General features: G+C 36.8%; 1 protein-coding gene across 2 annotated transcripts in view; it reads right to left on the bottom strand.

Annotated features, from left to right (window-relative positions):
• The window catches only part of PDE11A (phosphodiesterase 11A), a 375,452-nt gene that overhangs the window by 305,324 nt on the left and 47,458 nt on the right, over positions 1–22,670 (bottom strand). For both annotated transcript variants that reach the window (XR_009256998.1, XM_058712978.1), the window contains exon 2: positions 15,327–15,485. Coding sequence is in view for 1 of the 2 variants with exons in the window: in XM_058712978.1 (XP_058568961.1) it covers positions 15,327–15,485 (159 nt within the window). In the remaining variant the exon portion in view is untranslated. The remainder of the gene's footprint in view (positions 1–15,326; positions 15,486–22,670) is intronic.

The following is a 22,670-nucleotide window of genomic DNA, read 5'->3' as shown; positions in this document are numbered from 1 at the left end:
TACATAACCTCATTTTTCAAAAGTGTTCATTACTTTCTCCCCCTCTTAACATGCTCTCACTCCAGCTCAGGGCCTCCCCGGGGGGAATTTGCTGCCTGCTTTGGTAATATAGTAGTGACTACCTTTGAGACTTTTTCTCATTTCTAAATGGAGTGTGCAGAATATGAAGGGGGTGGGGACAATGCTCCTATTGTTGCTGATTGGCAATGGAATCAGAATCTGCCAGTGAAAATAGCCTACAATCATATCTAGCCAGGATATTATCCAGGGCACATGTGGGAGAAATAAAAGGAAATAATGGAAAATGACAAAAAGAAATGGCTTCATTTCTACTTCCAATACAGAAAAAAAAAAAAGAAAGAAAAAAGAAAGGAAAAAATAAATATCCAAGTATATTTTAAAAATTAATACATTATTTAAACTAAAAATTATGAAGTGTGCTAGAGTCATCTTATATTCCATTTGAAATTCTGCAAGAATATAGTGTAGCTTCATTTAAACAGCATACTCCACAATTTTGCTAAACATTAAAAAAAAAAAACAAAAAAACAACCCTCTCAGCTAGAGATAATTCACTAGAACACCTCACTTCGCTGCTCAGTGAAATTGAACACTATTTGCAAATTCTCACTTGCAAAAAGCAAAAGAAAGCTATGGTCATACTTATCCTCACCTCTTTTTCATCCTGAGGAGGGAAAAAGTACATTAAAAACCATAAATGTAAAATGTTTTACTTATCAGTGAAACACCAAACTGGAGTAAAAGGAAATTTTAGAGTATCTACTTCATAGTTGTATGTGTACAAAGTCATCACTATTTTTTAATAATGCTCAACTCATTAGCCTGTTAGTGTTTTTATTTTTCTTCCAGACATAAAGCTTAAACTTGGTCACAGATATTTATGAAAGGTCAGAATGCCTCCAGCACTGTAATTTAGAAATCACGTTTTCCTCAGTCACACCCTCTCCCTAAAATCTATTAAATATGTAGAATTTCACATTTATTTAACCACCTATGCATGTACATCAAGTACAGCACTATCTATGCATTCATGAGTCTCCAATGCAAGGATGCCGCAATACGAAAATAATAAGGGTCCTCCAAGCATTCCAATGTGCCATAAGAAGATGGACAGGCAGAGACAATGCCCACCCCTACTACTTACAAACCAAGTGATCCTGGACACATTATTAAAATCTCTCACATTTAATTTTCCCATCCATAAAATGAGGATGATAACCACTACCCACAGGGTTGTTGGAGATTAAATGAGATAATGTATGCAAAGCACTAATCAGAGTAGGCACTTAATAAATGGTTTTATTTCCTTGTTCTCTTTCTGAGGAAAAAAAAAACAAACACTGAGAGATACTCCATGCTGTTTTGATGTCTAAAATGTGCTTTTCCTTTAGCAAAGATAATGTGAAATTATGTGCATGTGGAAGGGAACAGGTTTGATATGCCATTGAAGAAGAGACAGTTGCCCCATCAAGAATTCACCCTCCAAGGTAATCAGAAAGCCATACTCCAAATGTGTCTATTACAGGTGCTCCAGAGAGCTTTACCTGCCATTAATAGCATGGTGCTTTGCCAATGTTAAAAATGGAATTTTACTGGTGAAATTAGTAATTAGCACAACATATATAAATATGGATGATAATTACTGAAATGAGTGGTATGCAGGATGTGTGTATTGGTAATAATATTCTAGAGACGTCCCTCCAACTCTTTTATTAATAAGGTATAAAAATCTAGAAAATTCCAAACTTGTATTCATTGGGATGGACCCTGAGGCTATCCAGTCCTGCCATCCATCTGGTCAAAGGTTTCTGGTTGCCTGATGTCCACCACAAAAGCAACTGGATTCTGCTTTTGAAACTTGCAAGTGGTGTTTTGATCACCTAAAATGAAGAGAACGTGGACTTCATAAAGCTTACTGAACAGTGTCTGAACTATGTGACCTGACTTGTCAATAAATTTTTTGTTTAAATAAATGTCTTGATATGCAGCAGAATTTCATCTGAGATCTGCTTTCATTAAAACCAAGCGGCAAAGTTGCAAAGTTATTTAACAGTGGGTAGTCAACTCCAACTCCTACTTACTGCAAACTTTTTGGCAACTATTATGATGTACCTAGGTGCTATTATGAACAACCTAATAGTTGTGTGTGACCAAACAAACTTAGGCCAGTTTGCTTCATGCTAGCTTTTTTTTTCTAATTAAAAAAATATATTAACTTAGATCAATGGTTAATTAATTTCTTGTGGAATGCAAACACAGAATAAATCAAAGGAGTGGAAATAAAGTGAAATTAGAAATCAAAAGAAACTACTGGCACTTCATCAAGATAAAAAGCTTCTGCACAGCAAAGCAAACAATCAACAAAACTAAAAGGCAACCAATGGAATGGGAGAAGATATTTGCAAATGACATATCAGATAAAGGGTTAGTATCAAAAATCTATAAAGAACTGAGCAAACTCAACATCCAAAATACAAATAATCCAGTGAAGAAATGAGCAAAAGACATGAACAGACATTTTTTCCAAAGAAGACATCCAGATGGCTAACATACACCTGAAAATCAGGGAAATACAAATCAAAACCACAATGAGATACCACCTCACACCTGTCAGAATGGCTAAAATTAATAACTCAGGAAACAACCGACGTTGGCGAGGATGTGGAGAAAGGGGAACACTTTTGCACTGTTGGTGGGAATGCAAACTGGTGCGGCTACTTGAAAACACTTCAGAGGTTCCTCAAAAAATTAAAAATTGAGCTACCCTATGACCCAGCAATTGCACTACTAGGTATTTACAAAATGCTGATAGGAAGGGGTACATACAGCCCAATGTTTACAGCCATGCTATCAACAACAGCCAAATTATGGAAAGAGCCTAAATGTCTATAGACTGACAAATGGAGAAAGAGGATGTGGTATATATACATACACACACATACATGGGAATATTACTTGGTGATGGCGATCAAAAAAGAATGAAATCTTGCCATTTGCAACAACATGGATGGAACTAGAATGCATTATGCTAAGCAAAATAAGTCATTCAGAAAGACCATTACCATATTTCACTCATATGTGGAATTTAAGAAACAAAACAGATGAACATAGGGAAAGGGAAGGAAAAACAAGATAAAAACAGAAAACGAGGCAAACCATAAGAGGCCCTTAAATACAGAGAACAAACTAAGGGTTGCTGGAGGGTGTTGGATGGGAGGATGGGCTAAATGGGTGATGGGCATTAAGGAGGGCACTTGGTGGGATGAGCACTGGGTGTTATAATGTAAGTGATTAATCACTAAATTCTACTCCTGAAACAATCATTACACTATATGTTAACTAACATGGATTTAAATACAATGAAAAAAAAAAAGAAATCAAAAGAATGTAATTTGTAAAAATTATAATGTTGAAGCTGGTAAAGTTTCAGTGAGTTGACATATGGCTATTGGCATCATAAAGTAACTCCATTTTCTGGAGAGAAAAATGGGTGAAATTTATCATGAACCTTAAAAATAAATGTTCTACCAATGACCACATTAAAAGATGCTCAACATCACTAGCTATCAGGATAAGGCAAATCAAAACCACAATGAAACACCACTTCATACCCACTAGGATGGCTCTAATCAAAAACACCAATAATAATAAGTACAGGCAAGGATGTGGAGAAATTAGAACACTCATACATTGCTGGTGGAAATGTAAAATAGTGCATCCATTTTTGAAAACAGTTCCCCAAAAGGTTAAATATCAGAGTTGCCATGTGACCCAGCAATTCCACTCCTAGGTACATTATCCAAGAAAAATGAAAACTAGCATGCAAACGTTCACAGCAGTATTATTCATAATAGTTGAGAAGGAGAAACAAATGTCCATCAACTCAGGAATGGATAAATAAAATGTCATATATACATGTAACGGAATATTATTCAGTCACAAAAGAAATGAAGTAGCACTGATATATGCTGCAACGTGGATAAATCTGAAAACGTTATGCTAAATGAAAGAAGCCTGTCACTGAGGACCACATATTGTATGATTCCTTTTTACAAATTGTCCAAAAGAGGCAAATCCATAAAGCCAGGAAGTATATTGATAGTTGTCTAAGACAGAGAGCTGGGGGCAAATGAAAACGACTACTAATGGGTACAGGGTTTCTTTTGGAGTAATAAAAATTTTCACAAATTGAGTGTGGTGATGGTTATACATCTCTACAAATATTGCATGCTTTAAATAAATGAATTGTATGGTATGGAATTATCCCACAATAAGGTTGTTGTAAAAAATTATTAATGTTCAAACTCCTTGACCCCGTAAGCCTAAGCATCAGTTTGAACCATAGAAAATTACCAATATTTTTGGCCTACAAAACAGCAACTTGATATAGCTATCCTAAGATGGGAGTCCAAGATTTATTTATAAAGAAGTTCATTAGCTGCAATTTTATTATAACATAATTTTGGAAATAATCTAAACGTTGAGGGGGAAAAAAAGATTAAACTATTGTATTGGGGCACCTGGGTGGCTCAGTCAGTTAAGCGCCCGGCTATGGCTCAGATCATGATCTCACAGCCCATGAGTTCGAGCTCCGCGTTGGGCTCTGTGCCGACAGTTCAGAGCCTGGAGCCTGCTTTGGATTCTGTGTTTCTCTCTCTCTCTCCCTCTCCCTCTCCCTCTCCCTCTCCCTCTCCCTCTCCCTCTCCCTCTCCCTCTCCCTCTCTCCCTCTCCCTCTTCCTCTCCCTCTCCCTCTCCCCTGCTGGTATTCTGCCTCTGTCTCACTCAAAAATAAATAAATGTTAAAAAAAAGACATTTAAAAAATTAAACTACTGTACAATTACATGGTAGAACATAATGCAGACACATAAATTACCTTCTTAAAGAATTGTTTAAAGCATGATAAAATACCATTATACCCCATGATGCAAATTTGGAATTATATCTTTATTTATAGGCAAAAACAAGTAAATATAAGGAAATACACCAAGAATATTAACAGAATTCTCTGTAAAAGTTAAGATTTTGGGTGATTTTAGTTTTCCCTTTATTTTTGTACTTTGCAAATTTTCTATGATAAGCTTGCATTACTCTTACAATTAGAAAATAATCTTTCATCAAGAAAGTAGGGATGGAAGGATAATACCTCAAGATCATAAAAGCCATATATGAAAGATCCAATGCTAATATCATCCTCAATGGGGAAAAACTGAGAGCTTTCCCCCTAAGGTCAAGAACAAGACAGGGATATCCACTCTCGCCACTGTTATTCAACATCATATTGGAAGTCTTCGCCTCAGCAATCAGACAACACAAAGAAATAAAAGGCATCCAAATTGGCCAGGAGGAGATCAAACTTTCAGTCTTTGCAAATGACATGATACTTTATATGGAAAATCCAAAGGATTCCACCAAAAAACTGCCAGAATTGACCCAGGAAGTCAGCAAAGTTGCAGGATATAAAATCAATGCACAGAAATCAGCTGCATTCCTATACACCAACAATGAAGTGACTGAAAGAGAAATCAAGGAATAGATCCAATTTACAGTACACCAAAAACCATAAAATACCTAGGAATAAATCTAACCAAAGAGGTGAAAAATCTATACACTGAAAATTATAGAAAGCTTACAAAAGAAATTGAAGAAGACACAAAAAAAATGGAAAAGTATTCCATGCTCCTGGATAGGAAGAACAAACATTGTTAAATTGTCAATACTACCCAAAGCAATCTACATATTCAATGCAATATCTATCAAAATAACACCAGCATTCTTCACAGAGCTACAACAAACAATCCTAAAATTTGTATGGAACCAGAAAAGACCCCAAATAGCCAAAGCAATCTTGAAAAAGTAAACCAAAGCAGGAGGCATCACAATCCCAGACTTCAAGCTGTATTACAAAGCTGTAATCATCAAGACAGTATGGTACGGGGACAAAAACAGACACTCAGATCAATGGAACAGAATAGAGAGTCCAGAAGTGGACCTGCAAACATATGGCCAATTAATCTTTGACAAAGCAAGAAAGAATAGCCAATGGAATAAAGACAGTCTCTTCAGCAAGTGGTGCTGGGAAAACCGGACAGTGACATGCAGAAGAATGAACCTGGACCACTTTCTTACACCATACACAAAAATAAACTCAAAATGGATGAAAGACCTCAATGTAAGACAGGAAGGCATCAAAATCCTCGAGGAGAAAGCAGGCAAAAACCTCCTTGACCTTGGCCGCAGCAACTTCTTATTCAACACATCTCCAGAGGCAAGGGAAACAAAAGCAAAGATGAACTATTGGGACTTCATCAAAATAAAAAGCTTCGGCACAGCAAAGGAAACAATAAGCAAAACTAAAAGGCAGCCGACAGAATGGGAGAAGATATTTGCAAACGACAGATCAGATAAAGGGTTACTATCCAAAATCTATAAAGAACTGAGCAAACTCAACACCTAAAAACCAAATCATCCAGTGAAGAAATGGGCAAAAGACATGAATAGACACTTCTCCAAAGAAGACATCCAGATGGCCAACTGACACATGAAAAAATGCTCAACTTCACTCATCATCAGGGAAATACAAATCAAAACAACAATGAGATACCCCCTCACACCTGTCAGAATGGCTAACATTAACAACTCAGGCAACAGATGTTGTTGGCAAAGACCCAGAGAAAGAGAATCTCTTTTGCACTGCCGGTGGGAATGCAAACTGTTGCAGCCACTCTGGAAAACAGTATGGAGGTTCCTCAAAAAACTAAAAATAGAACTACCCTACAACCCAGCAATTACACTACTAGGTATTTATCCAAGGGATACAGATTTGCTGTTTCAAAGGGGCATATGCACCCCAATGTTTACAGCAGCACTACCAACAATAGCCAAAGTATGGAAAGAGCCCAAATATCCATCAATGGATGAGTGGATAAAGAAGATGTGGTATATATATACAATGGAGTATTACTCAGCAATCAAAAAGAATGAAGTCTTGCCATTTGCAACCATGTGGATGGAACTAAGCGAAATTAGTCAGAGAAAGACAAAAATCATATGACTTCACTCATATGAGGACTTTAAGAGACAAAACAGATGAACATAAGGGAAGGGAGGCAAAAATAATATAAAAACAGGGAGGGGGACAAAACATAAGAGACTCTTAAATATGGAGAACAGAGAGTTACTGGAGGGGTTGTGGGAGGGGGGATGGGCTAAATGGGTAAGGGGCATTAAGAAATCCACTCCTGAAATCATTATTGCACTATATGCTAACTTGGATGTAAATTTTAAAAAACAAATAAAATGGTGGAAAAAATAAATAAAAATAAAAAAGTTTTACTTAAAAAAAATGAAAAGAATCTTTCATAAAAAGAAAGGAAAATAAAACAAGAAAGACCAAGATGCTTAATGTACTTGGAATTCAACTAAATTTCACTTTTACTCAAAGAATTTAAGTTTTCAAATTCCAATTCAAGTATTTCAGCCTTAAGGTGAAAAGAAGAAACCTTGCTGTTTTATTCAGACAATAACACTAGAATAGTTATTCAAAGAAGACAGTTATCTGTCTTAATTTGAAATCTTCACTGAACAAGAATCCATGACACCCTGTTCTCGTTCTTTAGTAATCATTCTTCCTGCCACCAAGTGCTTATTTATTTCTGATCTGTGATTGCATATCATCCTCCCTTGTCCAAGCCATGTATAAATCAGAGATAGAGTTTATAAGACAGTTTTCTGTCATTTTCCACTTTTATAAGTGGCTTGACTAGTAAGAGTATTTCATGTCCTGCCAGCTAGTAGAAGCCATGGATGTACTGGTCCCTGAAAATCAAAATGCACTAAACTCCTCTCACCCCTGACCTTTCCCTCCCAGATGCCCCTAGAGTCTTGTCCGTCCAGCCCTATATATCTCCAGCCTGGCGGGGTCAGATTTAAGGTCGTCAAGTCTCTTAATGTCCCCAGTTGAGGTGATGGTAGATTGATAACAAGATTACAGTCTGATACTCATGAGCAGATGCAGCACAATGATACTTGAGGTGAGCACAATAAAAAGACAACGGTGTCGTGTACTTCAAGGTTAGCACCTAAGGCAGCCTAGAGGAACTCACACCTTATGTGAACACCTGGAGTTCAGAGGAAAAAAGATAGATTCAACTGAAGAGTCCATCACAATTTATCATAGTTATTTGAGAAGGAGCTTTGGATGAAATCTTGCTCTCTACTAAAAGCCATTATTTTATCATAAGCCCTTGTGATATTACCTAGACTTAACAAAGCATACTCATGTAAGTAAAAGGTACAGGAAAAAATTGTTGAATTATCTAAATCATAAGAATTATACATCTAATCACTACTTAAAGCTACATTATATACCTACATATATATTTCGCTTATTGTCTGTCTCTACCACAAGAATTAAACTTGGAGAGAGAAGAAATCTTTGTCCGTCTTATTCATCAGTTTAACCCCAGTACTGGGAACAGTGCCTCAAACATAGTAGTGTTCTGCTAAGTAGAAACTCAGTAAGTGGCGAATGAGTGAATAGGTCCTCCACATGGTGAACACTATTCAGCTGGTAAGAATAATGTATGGATCAATGATCACTCAAAATTCTCTCCATTCTGCATTGGAACAGTGATAGCCCTCTGAATTAGTTCATTTATTTTGTGTCCCTGCTATTTCATGTTCCTGCTAAATGCAAACTACCTTACGATGTTTTGCAAAGTATATGGAAAGACATAGAAGGATGTCACATCCAAGCATGTACCATTTCCTTGGTAACTCTCAGAAATTGAGAAACCAAGAAAGTAAGAAATTACAAATGCTGGGATTATCAGCCATCTGAAGACATCAGAATTTTTGCAAGAGGCTTATAAATTTGCAAGCATGCCAAGCATTATTTGCATCTGAAATACAAAATGCACCATGTAGTCACTGTCCTTCATTTTGTCAATTGTTGTATTACTAATTTTTTTTTTTTTACTTCCTGATAATCTGATCACTGCATATTCTCTAAATTAATTGTTAGTCAAAATCCAACTGCAATCATTGAGGACATCTGAAAAAATGTTAAACTATAAAATACTAGGAACCACTATTAAGGACAAATGATAACCACTTTTGGAGTAGTGCCTACTTAAATCAGAGATGTCAGAATAGGACTTAAACCTCAGAAAAGGATTAGGAAGATGAGACCTTTTGCAATTAGGTATGAATATAAGTAAAGCACAAGGCCAAATCTGGAATAGAGTGACCATTTTCTATTGAATGCGAACCCCTAAGCAGGTCCCCAACAGGTAGACCTGACTTCTTACCCCAAAGTTAGACTGCCTATGCAAGAGGCAGAGAATAGAGCCAGAAGTCCACAACAGTATTTCTCCAACAGAAAAAATTCCCTGAAGTTTAACCTGAGTTCTGACAAGGACTGTGTTGGTAATGGTTTTCATGCAGATCTTGCTTGTTTCTGAAACTCTCAGTCAGATATAGTCCAGGGAAAACTTAGAACATGAACAAATGAGTCTCTGAAGCTCTGGTAGTTTCACAGTGATCATATGGGACCTGGGTAATAGCTGTTAAAAGGCAAATAGTGCAATGACTAGGCAGTTTAAATGTAGATAAAGTATTGCAATCAACAAATTATGAGATTTAATCTAAATTTTTCTAGGACTGAAATCTTATTGATCAAATATAACTTGAAATCATGAGCCATCTGCCAGGAATTCTAAAATCTTTTTGCTAGGCACTGATTTTTAACTATAATTTTATTGCAACAGGTTTGAAAATCTAACTTAACTGGAGTGGAATATAGGTAGAAAAGGGGCAAAATGAGGTAAGAACATAAAGGCCACTTCTTATAATTAGTTAATTCACTGTTTGTTTAGCATTTGAGTGTCCAAAAGACAATAGAACATTAATAGAAAACACATAAACCTGCCTGGCAGAATTGCAATACCACTAGCCATGTATACCAGGAGATTTTTAAAAAATGTTAACTTTTTGAAAAGTACCTTTGTATAGAAACTAACTCTTCAGAAGACGACAGAAAAAATCTGTCCATCTTGCTTCCATTAAGTCGATTTTATTAAACTCACTAGTTGTTTGGGGATTAGCTATTATGGCAGAACTAAAGCTTGTGGCCATGTCTACGGACTTCCAAAAAAATCAATTTTATCCAGTCAAATTCCACGCAAGTCACACATCTGTGAGCTGCATTCATTCTTCTGGGACCCCCAGTTTGTCACTCCTATCAGCACAATGTATTCAACATCCCTCTTACTCACTACAGTGAACTGTAATACCTTTTGCACCCTTGACATCGCACCACGATCTTAAACATTAGCCTTTGCACAATCAAGAATAGCTAAAAAATGTAAAGCCAAGAGCTTATCAAATCCTTCCCATTATTTGGCTGTGAGGCTCAAGCCTGTTGCAAGTAACAAAGCTCCAGCTTCTGCAAGTCTCATTAGCATCATCTGTGCACCATCCTCAACACCAATTGGCAGGGCAGCATCACCCATAACGGATTCCTGGAATGTGGCCAGTCCCAGCAGCCAAGTTCAGTTGGCTGCATCCCAGTTCTGCAGGGTGTCTGAACATGCTGGCACAAAGCAGAGCAGCAGGGTAGCTGAACACTCTGAATCATGAGTTGGAGAGAGGTGACCATACGCTGAAGAAACCCTGTAGGGATTAGCCAAAGAACTTCAAGCCACAACTGCTTATATGTCAGCTGTTGGAAAGTAAATGCAATGGACATATATTCTTTATGCAACATTGCAGTAAGAATGGCTCCTTTGGGGACCAAGTATAGGCAAGCTGGGAAGGATAGAGAAGAGCCCATGTTCATTTTCATACCCCAGGTTTCATCTGGCCTGCCCTTACATATTGATAGATCACCAATGTTTGCTCCCATCCAACTGTCATTATTTTATTCTGCAAAATAATGCCTCTCTTTACTCACCCAAGAATAACAAAGTGATAAATTAATTAGATGCAAGGAGTGTAGTGATACCATTTAAATCAGCTGGCTTATACACATCACTGAAAAACAGGGACATTTGCTAGAAACCCATGAAGTGAACCAAGAAATTCCAATCCTCTCATTTGTATGATCTGCCTTTGTGTGCACTTCCAACGTGAATTACCAAACTAGTAATTTGTCAGTATGTAATTCAAATTATTAATATGTTCTTATGGTAGACTATTATTTCACTTAAACTCTAACCACTGCTGATAAAATTATTGCTAATTATGCAAGCACTTTAAAGAGTATGATGATTTTAAAGTCATTGAAAGGGAAGTTTTTAGGCAGAGTCTGGATGACCACCTGTCAGGTAAAGATTCCTGAGGATGAGGCCAAAGTTGGTGGGAAATGATCTTGATGACCTTCCCAGCCTTTTCCATGAATATGATACAACACAGCCATTGAAATACAGGCATAGAATTTTCAAGAGACACAATATGACCCTATGCATAATTATGTTAGATACATAAATAGTCCAGAAATGAATATACCACATTTAATTTTCAATTTATCCCAGGCAAATAATTTACTGATTCTCATATCGCAAAATGTTTGGAATTACACCAAACACAACACAACTGATAGTCTCCAGAAGTTGACATTTTAAGAAATCAGGAGATACAAATCATATTAGGCTAAATATGCAACAAATTTACCACGACCCATATGAACGATGACATAGCAGTTATGTGTATAAATAAAATAACAAATAGATTCAAATTATTTGTTTGGCTTTGAAATAGATGACGCGATTTCATGAAGTTCATTTGCTGTAAGTGCTACCTTAAGCGCTTTACACCAATAATCTATTTTACCCTTCACAACAACGCTATTATGGAGGTTCTGAGGCCAAGAAAAATTGAGCAACTTGCTGAAGGTCACTCAACTAATAAGCAGCAGGGCAAAGACTTGAACCTGCCTCAAATGCTATCGTATCAGGAGCCCCCTACCCAGCACTGAGCACTGGGCTTCCTTGTTTCCTTACTTGCAGGCAATACTGAAACTAAGTTTATACCGGTGAATATGGGAGGAGGTTGTCTGAAGCCTGCCTAACAGACCAAAGAAAACTAATTTGAGTTTTAAAATGTGAATTGCACAAAGTTGGCCAGGCTCTGCAAGAAAAGGTATATGCTTGCTACTACTATTATAAATAGGTTCAATATTCCTGAAAGCTATCTGTATCTTGGAATGAGAGCTATAAAACTTTTCTTGCCCTTTGACTCAGTAACTTCAGTCTTTGGAATATACCGCAAGGAAATAACACAGAAGAAAAAGGTAATTTGTTCAAGATGCTCATTCAGGAGCTATTTGAATTAGTGAAAAACCAGAAACAACCTAAATTTCCAGTAATGGGACAATGATTAAGCAAACTATGCTATGTAGAAAAAGAAAAAAAAAACTCATAATCCCTAAAAATGGCAAATATAGACTACATTCACATGTGGACATATATGTAAGAAATAATTCTACATTAAAAAGTAGCCTACAAATTAGTAGAAGCATTGTCTTGTGCCAAGACTTTTTTTTTTTTACTTGTGCCAAGTAAAATAGTATGTGCATTGACAATCCCACAAGACAAATGTGAATTTATAAACAAGTAGATCTTCATTTCATTGTTGTAACTCCAAGAGTGGAACTGGCATATAGGCTATCCGTAATAAAAACTTCTAGACAATTTATATGGAACTAAATTTTTAACTGAGACCAGACTGTATCTCACATGTATTAATGTGTTGTCAGTAAGAGCTAATTTTTTTTATGAGGGCTTACTATGTGCTGAGTACTCTTCCAAGTTCCCCTGTATTCTCTCATAAAATCCCTCTATAGCCTCATGAGATAAGTATTATTATTATCATCTCTCTTCCTAGAGGAGGAAATTGGAGCACAGAAAAGCAAAACAACTTGCCCAAGGTTACACAGGCTATGGCGGAGTTGGAGTTTCAACCAGGGTAGGCTGTTGCCAGGCCTATCTGTGGCCATTATGCCACAATGTCTTCTCTTATTTGAAAGAAGTATCTAGATCTTGTTCTTTCCCATTAATCACTTATAGATTTTTTCTGCTTTTTTCATGTATAGAATCCTTGTAGGGAAGAACAATATCCAGACACACAAGTTGAGATAAAATATTCTCCATCTAGTGTCACCTGTATGAACATAATTAACTTGCTCAAACTGGTAAGACTTCTTCCAAGAAGTAAGACTAGAGTAGGATTTTTAACTTTAACTTTTGTAATTTTTTTTAATGTAGGGTTTTTAAATCAGGGAATTATAGAGACTAAAAAATAAAATGCTATTCTGGACACATAGGAAAATTGCAAAGGATAAAAACCTAACACATGGAGCAAATGTAATATTCAGTTGAGGTTGAATCTAAGAGATAAGTTGCCTGGGAATAAGTGACAAATACAGAAGAACATTTAAAGTTCTTGGAAAAATGATAATTTAGAAATAAGAATTTATGTTTTATATTTACCTAGTTTCTTATATTACAAAGCATTTGTTATTTACGATCTTATTGAATTCTCATGCTGTAAATGGTGAATAGTATAGTTGACAGAGGAGAGAACTGAGAGTCAAAGATTAAGTGTCTCACCCAAAGCAGGGCACTGTCCTTAGCGGGACTGGAACTCCATCCCAGCCCTCATTCTCAGTAAAGCTAAACGCGGATGCTCTTCAAGACAAAGCCCTGGGCAGACCTTCCCTCTAAATCATTCAGAGCTCATGAAGCCTTAGGCGGTAAGTATAAATCCACTGAGAGAAGTCCAGAAAACAAATCTGACAGAAGTGCAATCAGAGATGAGAATGAAATATACAAGAGGATCCTTTCAAGTGAAGGAGGCAGAGTGAAGGCAGGAATACCATCCATAAGCTAAACCGTTTGGGAGATGTCGTGGGCAGGTAGTGGGATGTTTGAAAAAACACAAAACTCTAATCCTTTTGTCTGAATCCTTATAAGAGGCACATGATTATAAGATTCTGTCACCGTTGGTGCAAATGCACAAAGTAACGTTTTTGCTTTATCTGTACATTCCATGGAAACATTTGCTTAGTGAATGAGGTAGGCTACGTTTTATACATCCCTAAATGCCCTCACCTTCTCACCTGACTCTGTCTTATGAAAACCTATGCTTTCTTGAGAGGTCAGATCAAATGCCACCTCTTCCAGAAGCATGTTATAGATCATCTTACTGATAATCTTGCTTTCTGCCTTGTCCAGCTCCAGGATGGCATTACATATTTGGGATTTATCTTTGTGCTTCCTACAGTCCCAACACAAGTGCCCCCACACTGTAGTTTTTCACTGAATCCGTAGGAAATTATCTGAGGTCCTATCATACTCTCAGGGTTTATAAACCTTTTCTGGGATATGGGTTATTCAAATTCAACTACAGATATGACCTCAGTAAAGGACTCTCTTCACTTAAAAATCTTGTCTCCTTATAATCATATTTTATGCTGGCCTTTTATACCAGAACATTTGCATTAATGTAATGCATTACTAATTAGTACTAGCAAATAGCAACTTCCCAGCTTGAAGGCTAAATTATATAAAGTGTCTTTTTAATCAAATACATGTATGGCAGTCATCAAACTTAAACTAATTTGAAGTTTGCTTTTACCACAAATATTATAAATATTCCACCAGATTCTATTCAATACGAAGGTAGTAAGAGCTTCAAAGCCAAAAAGAACTTCAGCTTTTTGAAGAGTCTCCTTTTTAATATGAGCTGGTGAATAAGCTACTGGTGAAAAACTTAAAAATTTCAGAACAAAAATACATTACTTCTACCAAAGTCAACTGCTCTTCAGGGACAAAAATAATGTTCTTTTTATTAGCAATTTGGAATAACAATTAAATGACATTCATTTTATTGAGATTTTTATATAAGAACTGAGAAAACAATTCTTCGCAGTAGTTATGAAAACACAAGAGGAAGTGCTAAGTTTCCAAAACACAGTTTTGTTTCCCATCATCCCTATCTTCCCTTGGGTCATATGTGGTGGCAATGTGACCCTCAATTAAAAAAGCTTATGTGTAAGTAAGATAAAGACCAGGGAAGGATACTACTGAAGCTTGCAATGCTTCACATTCTATGTACCACATTCAATGTACCACATTCTATGAAATATTCAAAACTGCTGCTACATTTTGTAGATCACAAGAAAAGTTATTTGATCCATGAATGGGTTAATCCAACAGCTATTCATGCAAGTCCTGTCCTTTTCAGGGAGAAAAGGAATCGATGATCAAGAAGGAGAGTACAAGTCACAAAAGCATGAAAACTTACTTTTTCATCATCTTCTGTAAATGGAGCACCTTCAGGAATCTTATTTATCGCCTGGGCCACACCAATAATCTCACCATCGCTGCTTCGGATAGGCATGCACAAGAGTGATTTTGTCTTGTATCCAGTTAGTTTATCAATTTCATCATTGAATCTTCGATCCTAAAATAAGACAGAGAAGGCATTAAATGCATGTGCATTGTTATCAGGAAGAAAGGGAGAGAAGTATATTTCTGTGTATGATATTTTATCACTAGGAAATTTACCCAATGAATTTTTAATAACAATACCAGATTGAATTTCATGCTGAAGTCACCAAAAGAACATAAATGAAAATAAATCACGGCCGTAGTTGTTAACCATGGTAAATGAAGAAAGAAGCTTTAAACCTGACTACAACAACATCTCAAAGTTGGTGAAGGGGCAAGTGTTTTTAATGGAACTCTATACTGTGGTATTTATTAAAATATTTTATTTAACATAGACAACGGATTATGAAGTATCATATAAGAAAAATACATAATAAATATATATTAGCCACTTTGAAAAATATGCAGAAAAGCACCACTTTACTTCTGGTCAAAATGTCCTATGAAAAAAGAACCTATGAGCCCATAATGATACTTTTAAAATATTAAAACAAACGAACAAAAAAAAACAGGCTTCTTTATAGCATGTCAGCTTAAAAAATGTAGAAGTAGGGGCACTTGGGCAGCTCAGTCAGTTGAGCATCTGAGTCTTGTTTTCAGCTCAGGTCATGATCCCAGTGTCTTGGGATCAAGCCCTGTGTCAGGCTCTCTCTTTCTCCCTCTGCCCCTCTCTCCTGCTTGTGTTCTCTCTCTCTCTACCAAAAAAAAAAATAATAATAATACATATATGTGTGTGTGTGTGTGTGTGTGCATGCATGCGTGCGTGCGTGTAGAAGGAGTGGTAAATCATATAATATCTATTTTGCAACTACCAATATAATAACATATACAAGGATCACCAACAGATGTTAATACCACCAGGTAAAAGGTTGTTGTTAAACAGAATATTCACATAGTCTCAGACTGCCACCCCAAAGATTCCCTATTAAATTCAAAGAGAAAAAGATATCTTTATCATGAAAATGTCTAGTGGAGATCACCTTAAACAAGTAAGCAAACTTAGCATTACCACTAATGAGACAAAATAATGTCATGTGCCTCCTGCTGGGATGCAATGTGATGAGGACACAATATCATCAAAAACATGTTGTGTTCTTGTCAAATGTGTAACATAAATCTGATCATTCAGGAAAAAGTAAAATTTTTAAAAATACAGATTATTAGTCATTCTATCAGAAGCCTGACCTGAACCCTTCAAAAATCTCAATATCGTGAGAGACAAAAAAATTTTTAAATAAAAATAAATAGGGCCATGGGAGCTGTACTGGTTTAAAGAAGACTTAAGAAACTCAAAATCTAATGTGCGATCCTTCATTGAAAATTGTTATGCAATTTTTAAGGGGGATGACAGAGAAAGTTGAACATGGACATTATATTAGGTAATATCATTCTATTAACATAAACTTTCATAGGTGTGATAGTGGTTATTATAATTTTGTAGGAGAATGTTCTTTTTTTTAATGTTTATTTATTTTTGAGAGACAGAGAGACAGAGGACTAATGGGGAAGGAGCAGAGAGAGAGGGAGACACAGAATCTGAAGCAGGCTCCAGACTCTGAGCCGTCAGCACAGAGCCTGATGCAAGGCTCGAACTCATGAGCCATGAGATCATGACCTGAGCCAAGTAGGACTCCCAACCGACTGAGACACCCAGGCACCCTGAGAATATTCTTTTATTAGGATATACATACTACAGTATTTGGGTGTGAAATGTCATAACACCTTCAACCTACTTTCAATGATAAGAAAGACAGAGAAGGAAGGAAGGAAGGAAGGAAGGAAGGAAGGAAGGAAGGAAGGAGGGAGGGAGGGAGGGAGGGAGGGAGGGAGGGAGGGAGGGGAGAGAGAGAGAGAGAGAAAGAGAAAAGAGACTGGCTCCTGAAAAGGTAATAGGGACTAAAAATGTTCCAAGGAAGATGATAAACTAGATCCAGGCTCAATGCCTCAAGCAAGGGCCTGAGTGAAATGAAGCTTCTCCCAATGACCTCAATATTCTTTCTTAAAAGAGGCTTAAAATACAAAAAAGCCCTGCTGTCTACCACCATCTAGAGCTATGAATTTCACCTGCCTAAGAGCCAAGGGAGACTAGCTGTGGACAGGGTGATAGCCTCAAGACCAAACATTGTTAGCTTTCTGATGAGGTCTGTGTTATCTTCAGTATCACAAGGACAGAGCCTTTAAAATCCATAATAAGGCCTGGTTCTGGTCTGGGACTCATGTAGGCTAACCTAAACCCTTAGGAAAGAAAGAGCCCTGAAGGAGAGAGGGAAATCAAAACCCAAACAAAATCAAATCACCTGCTCAAAATGAGCCTGCAACCAAACTTTCAGAAAAACACTAAATTTGTATTAATTTTTTTTTAATTCACCAAGATTATGACCCAGCAATGGCACTACTAGGTATTTATCTAAAGGATACAAAAAAGCTTATTTGAAGGTGCACATGCACCCCAGTGTTTATAGCAATACTATTAACAACAGCCAAACTATGAAAAGAGCCCAAATGAATTAAGAATGAATAAAGAAGGTGTTGTATATATACACAAGGGAATATAACTCAGCGAACGAAAAGAATGAAATCTTGCAATCTGTAACAACTTGGATGGAACTAGAGTGTATTATGCTAAGTGAAATACATCAGTCAGAGAAAGACAAATATATGATTTTACTCATATATGAAATTTAAGAAATACAACAGATGAAACAGAGGGGAAGTGAAGGGAAAATAATATAAAAACAGATAGGGAGGAAAAACCATAAGAAACCCTTAAATACAGAGAACAGACTGAGGGTTGCTTAGAGGGGTAGTGGGTGGGGGGATGGGCTAAATGGGTGGTGGGCATTTGTTGGGATGAGCACTGGGTGTTGTATGTAAGTGATGAATCGCTGAAACCAACACTACACTTGAATTTAAATAAATAAACTTAAAAATAAATAAATTAATTAATTAGTTAATTAATTAAAATAAAAAATTCACCAAGGACCCATTCCGTGTCAAGCTGTGAGCTAGGAGATACAGCAGGAAGCAAAGGAGGCACCATCCCTGCCTTCACAGAACTTGTAACGTAATGTAATGCAGGTGAGACAGATGACATTTAAATGTATCACCATATACTGCAGTAAGTAATACTAGGAAAAGAGCAGAATGCCATGAGAAAGACTTAATAGGAGGCACCTATTTCTATGGGGATCAAGAAAGGTCTACCTGAAACCAGGACAAGTAACCTGTGGCTTGCATCAGGAGTAAGAGTTAGCCAGTCAAAGAAAACTGGGAAGAACTTAACAGTAAGCTAGAACAAGGCAAGTGAAAAGTCCTGACGCAGGAAAATGCTTAGTAAGTTCCCCAAACTCCAAGGTCAGTGTGGCAAAAGCACAGGGAGCCCCAAAGAGAAAGGAGGAGGAAGGCAAGGGTCAGATGGTGCCAAGTCTTACAGGCTTGGAAAGAAGTTATTACATTAACCCTAAACGCAGTGGAATATGATTGAAGATCTTGAAGCAGAAGGATATGACTCATTATCCAGCACTTAGCATTCACTGAAATCATCTTATTAGTTTACTTGTTTTCCGTCCAGTAGTACATAAGATCTAAGACAGCAGACATTTGGACTCTCCTATTGACTGCTTCATACTGGCATATTGTAGGTGATCCATAATTGTTTTTTTGAGTGATCAGATTACTTTTTTAAGATTCATAAATAAATAAATAAATAAATAAATAAATAAATAAATAAATAAAAGATTGTAATGCAACTATGTAAAACAGAAAAGTTAGAAAGGCCCTAAGGGCCCATATTTTACTCCTTGGCATATGTTTAGAGATACTTTTGCACAAGTACAGAAGAGAGATATACAAATGTAGACTATCGGATCAATTATGAAAAAACAAAATTAAAAACCATTTCAATATCGGTCAATAGAAAAATAAACAAATTATGATCTCTTGTTCTGATAACATACTGTACAACAATTTTAATGAATAAACTAAAGCTACTTGTATTAACATAAACAAATATCAAAAACATTAAGTAAAACATATAACCTATAATCTGATATCATCTATACAATACTACTAATATTTAAAGACAATACTAAACACTATGTATGAATCCAAATACGTATCAAAAGTATAAAGCATAATGGGAATAATAAACTCTAAATTTATGTAAGTGGTTACCTCTGGGGAGGAAGGGAGGAAATGGCATCAGGGAGAGGTATGGAGGAAGCTTCAACTCTACCAATAGGTTTCTTTCTTTAAAAAAACAAACAAACAAAACTGTGAAGCAAAATAGTACAGTGTTAAGATTTTATAAACCTTAAGGGCCTATTTACATCTAAATGTTTAAAGTATTTTATACTAAAAAGTTTAAAACCATTTTTTTTAAAAATTAAGAACTTTGTGCAAGATGATACAGGATTGGAATATGATAAACCAATTAGGAAATTTCAATGATTGAGAAAAGGTAAGAGGATGGTCTGGGTTGACAGAAAGGCAATGAAGGTAAGACAGATATGCTGGAAGTTGAATCTACAGTACTTCCTGATGGATTGGTTGAGGATGGGGGACTAGAGAAAGAAGAGTATGGGTGGCTCAGTCAGTTAAGCGTCTGACTCTTGATTTCGGCTCAGGTCATGATCTCACGATTCATGAGTTCGAGCTCCACATCTGGTTCTGCACTGACAGCATGGAGTCTGCTTGGGATTCTCTCCCTCTCTGCCCTTCTCCTGCTATCTCTCTCCCAAAATAAATAATTAAACATTAAAAAATTATTAAGAGTATATCTCAGGTTTTAATTTGAGAATCTATGTCACTCATATGTGGAATTTAAGAAATGAAACAGGGGTGCCTGGGAAGCTCAGTCAGTTAAGCATCCAACTCTTGACTTTGGCTTAGGTCATGATCTCATAGTTTGTGAGATTGAATCCCACTTTAAAAACAGCACAGAGGGGCGCCTGGGTGGCGCAGTCGGTTAAGCGTCCGACTTCAGCCAGGTCACGATCTCGCAGTCCGTGAGTTCGAGCCCCACGTGGGGCTCTGGGCTGATGGCTCGGAGCCTGGAGCCTGTTTCCGATTCTGTGTCTCCCTCTCTCTCTGCCCCTCCCCCGTTCATGCTCTGTCTCTCTCTGTCCCAAAAATAAATAAAAAAACGTTGAAAAAAAAATAAAAATAAAATAAATAAATAAATAAATAAATAAAATAAAAACAGCACAGAGCCTACTTGGAATTCTCTCTCCCTCTCGCTCTGCCCTTCTCTCTCTCTCTCTCTCTCTCTCTCTCTCTCTCTCTCTCTATCAAAATAAATAAATAAACTTTAAAAAGTATTTAAAAATAAAGAAATGAAACAAATGAACATTGGGGGGAAAAAGAGAGAGGCAAACCATAAAAGAGCCTCTTAACTATAAAGAACTGAGGGTTGCTGGAGGGGGACATGGGCAGGGGATGGGCTAGATGGCTGGTGGGTATTAAGGAGGCACTTGTTGGCACAAAAACAGACACTCAGATCAATGGAACAGAACAGAGAACCCAGAAATGGACCCACAAACGTATGGCCAATAATCTTTGACAAAGCAGGAAAGAATAGCCAATGGAATAAAGACAGTCTCTTCAGCAAGTGGTGCTGGGAAAACTGGACAGCAACATGCAGAAGAATGAACCTGGACCACTTTCTTACACCATACACAAAAATAAACTCAAAATGGATGAAAGACCTCAATGTAAGACAGGAAGTCATCAAAGTCCTTGAGAAGAAAGCAGGCAAAAACCTCTTTGACCTTGGCTGCAGCAACTTCTTACTCAACACCATCTCCAGAGGCAAGGGAAACAAAAACAAAAATGAACTATTGGGACCTCATCAAAATAAAAAGCTTCTGCACAGAGAAGGAAACAATCAGCAAAACTAAAAGGCAGCCGACAGAATGGGAGAAGATATTTGCAAACGACAGATCAGATAAAGGGTTACTATCCAAAATCTATAAAGAACTGAGCAAACTCAACACCTAAAAACCAAATCATCCAGTGAAGAAATGGGCAAAAGACATGAATAGACACTTCTCCAAAGAAGACATCCAGATGGCCAACCGACACATGAAAAAATGCTCAACTTCACTCATCATCAGGGAAATACAAATCAAAACCACAATGAGATACTCCCTCACACCTGTCAGAATGGCTAACATTAACAACTCAGGCGACAACAGATGTTGGCGAGGATGTGGAGAAAGAGGATCTCTTTTGCATTGTTGGTAGGAATGCAAGCTGGTGCAGCCACTCTGGAAAACAGTATGGAGGTTCCTCAAAAAACTAAAAATAGAACTACCCTACAACCTAGCTATAAACAATAGCTAAAGCATGGAAAGAGCCCAAAAGTCCATCAATGGACAAATGGATAAAGAAGATGTCCATCAATGGACAAATGGATAAAGAAGAGATCACACACACACACACACACACACACACACACACACACAATGGAGTATTACTCAGCAATCAAAAAAAATGAAATCTTGCCATTTGCAACTACATGGATGGAACTAGAGGGAATTATGCTAAGCAAAATTAGTCAGAGAAAGACAAAAATCATATGACTTCACCCATATGAGGACTTTAAGAGACAAAACAGATGAACATAAGGGAAGGGAAGCAAAAATAATATAAAAACAGGGAGGGGGACAAAACATAAGAGACTCTTAAATATGGAGAACAGAGGGTTACTGGAGGGGTTGTTGGAGGAGGAATAGGCTAAATGGGTAAGGGGCATTAAGGAATCCACTCGTGAAATCATTGTTGCACTATATGCTAACTAATTTGGGTGTAAATTAAAAAAAAAAAAGAAAATAATTTGGACTGTGAATTTTGCAAAAAACTTTTTCAATAAATACCAAGGCAAAGATGTTAAAAATTTTAAAAAAAAGGTGGCACTTGTGATGACCACTGGGTATTATATGTTAAGTGATGAATTGCTAAATTCTACTCCTCAAACTAATACTACATTACATGGTAACTACAATGTAAATACAAAAATTGAAAAAATAATTTGAGAAACTGTGGATGGAAATGCCATTTACTGAAATGGAAGAAATTCAGATGAAGGTGAAAGTCTACAAATAAAGAAAGTCAAGAAGATTAATAAATGAGGTTTTCAAGGTTCCACCTCAAATAGAATCAATTCATATTAGGCATTGGTATTTCTTAAATGCTCATA

This window comes from Neofelis nebulosa, chromosome 2 (assembly GCF_028018385.1).
Source record: "Neofelis nebulosa isolate mNeoNeb1 chromosome 2, mNeoNeb1.pri, whole genome shotgun sequence".
Lineage (NCBI taxonomy): Eukaryota > Metazoa > Chordata > Mammalia > Carnivora > Felidae > Neofelis > Neofelis nebulosa.
Note: the sequence above shows the minus strand (reverse complement) of the source record. Positions and strands in the feature narration are given on the sequence as shown.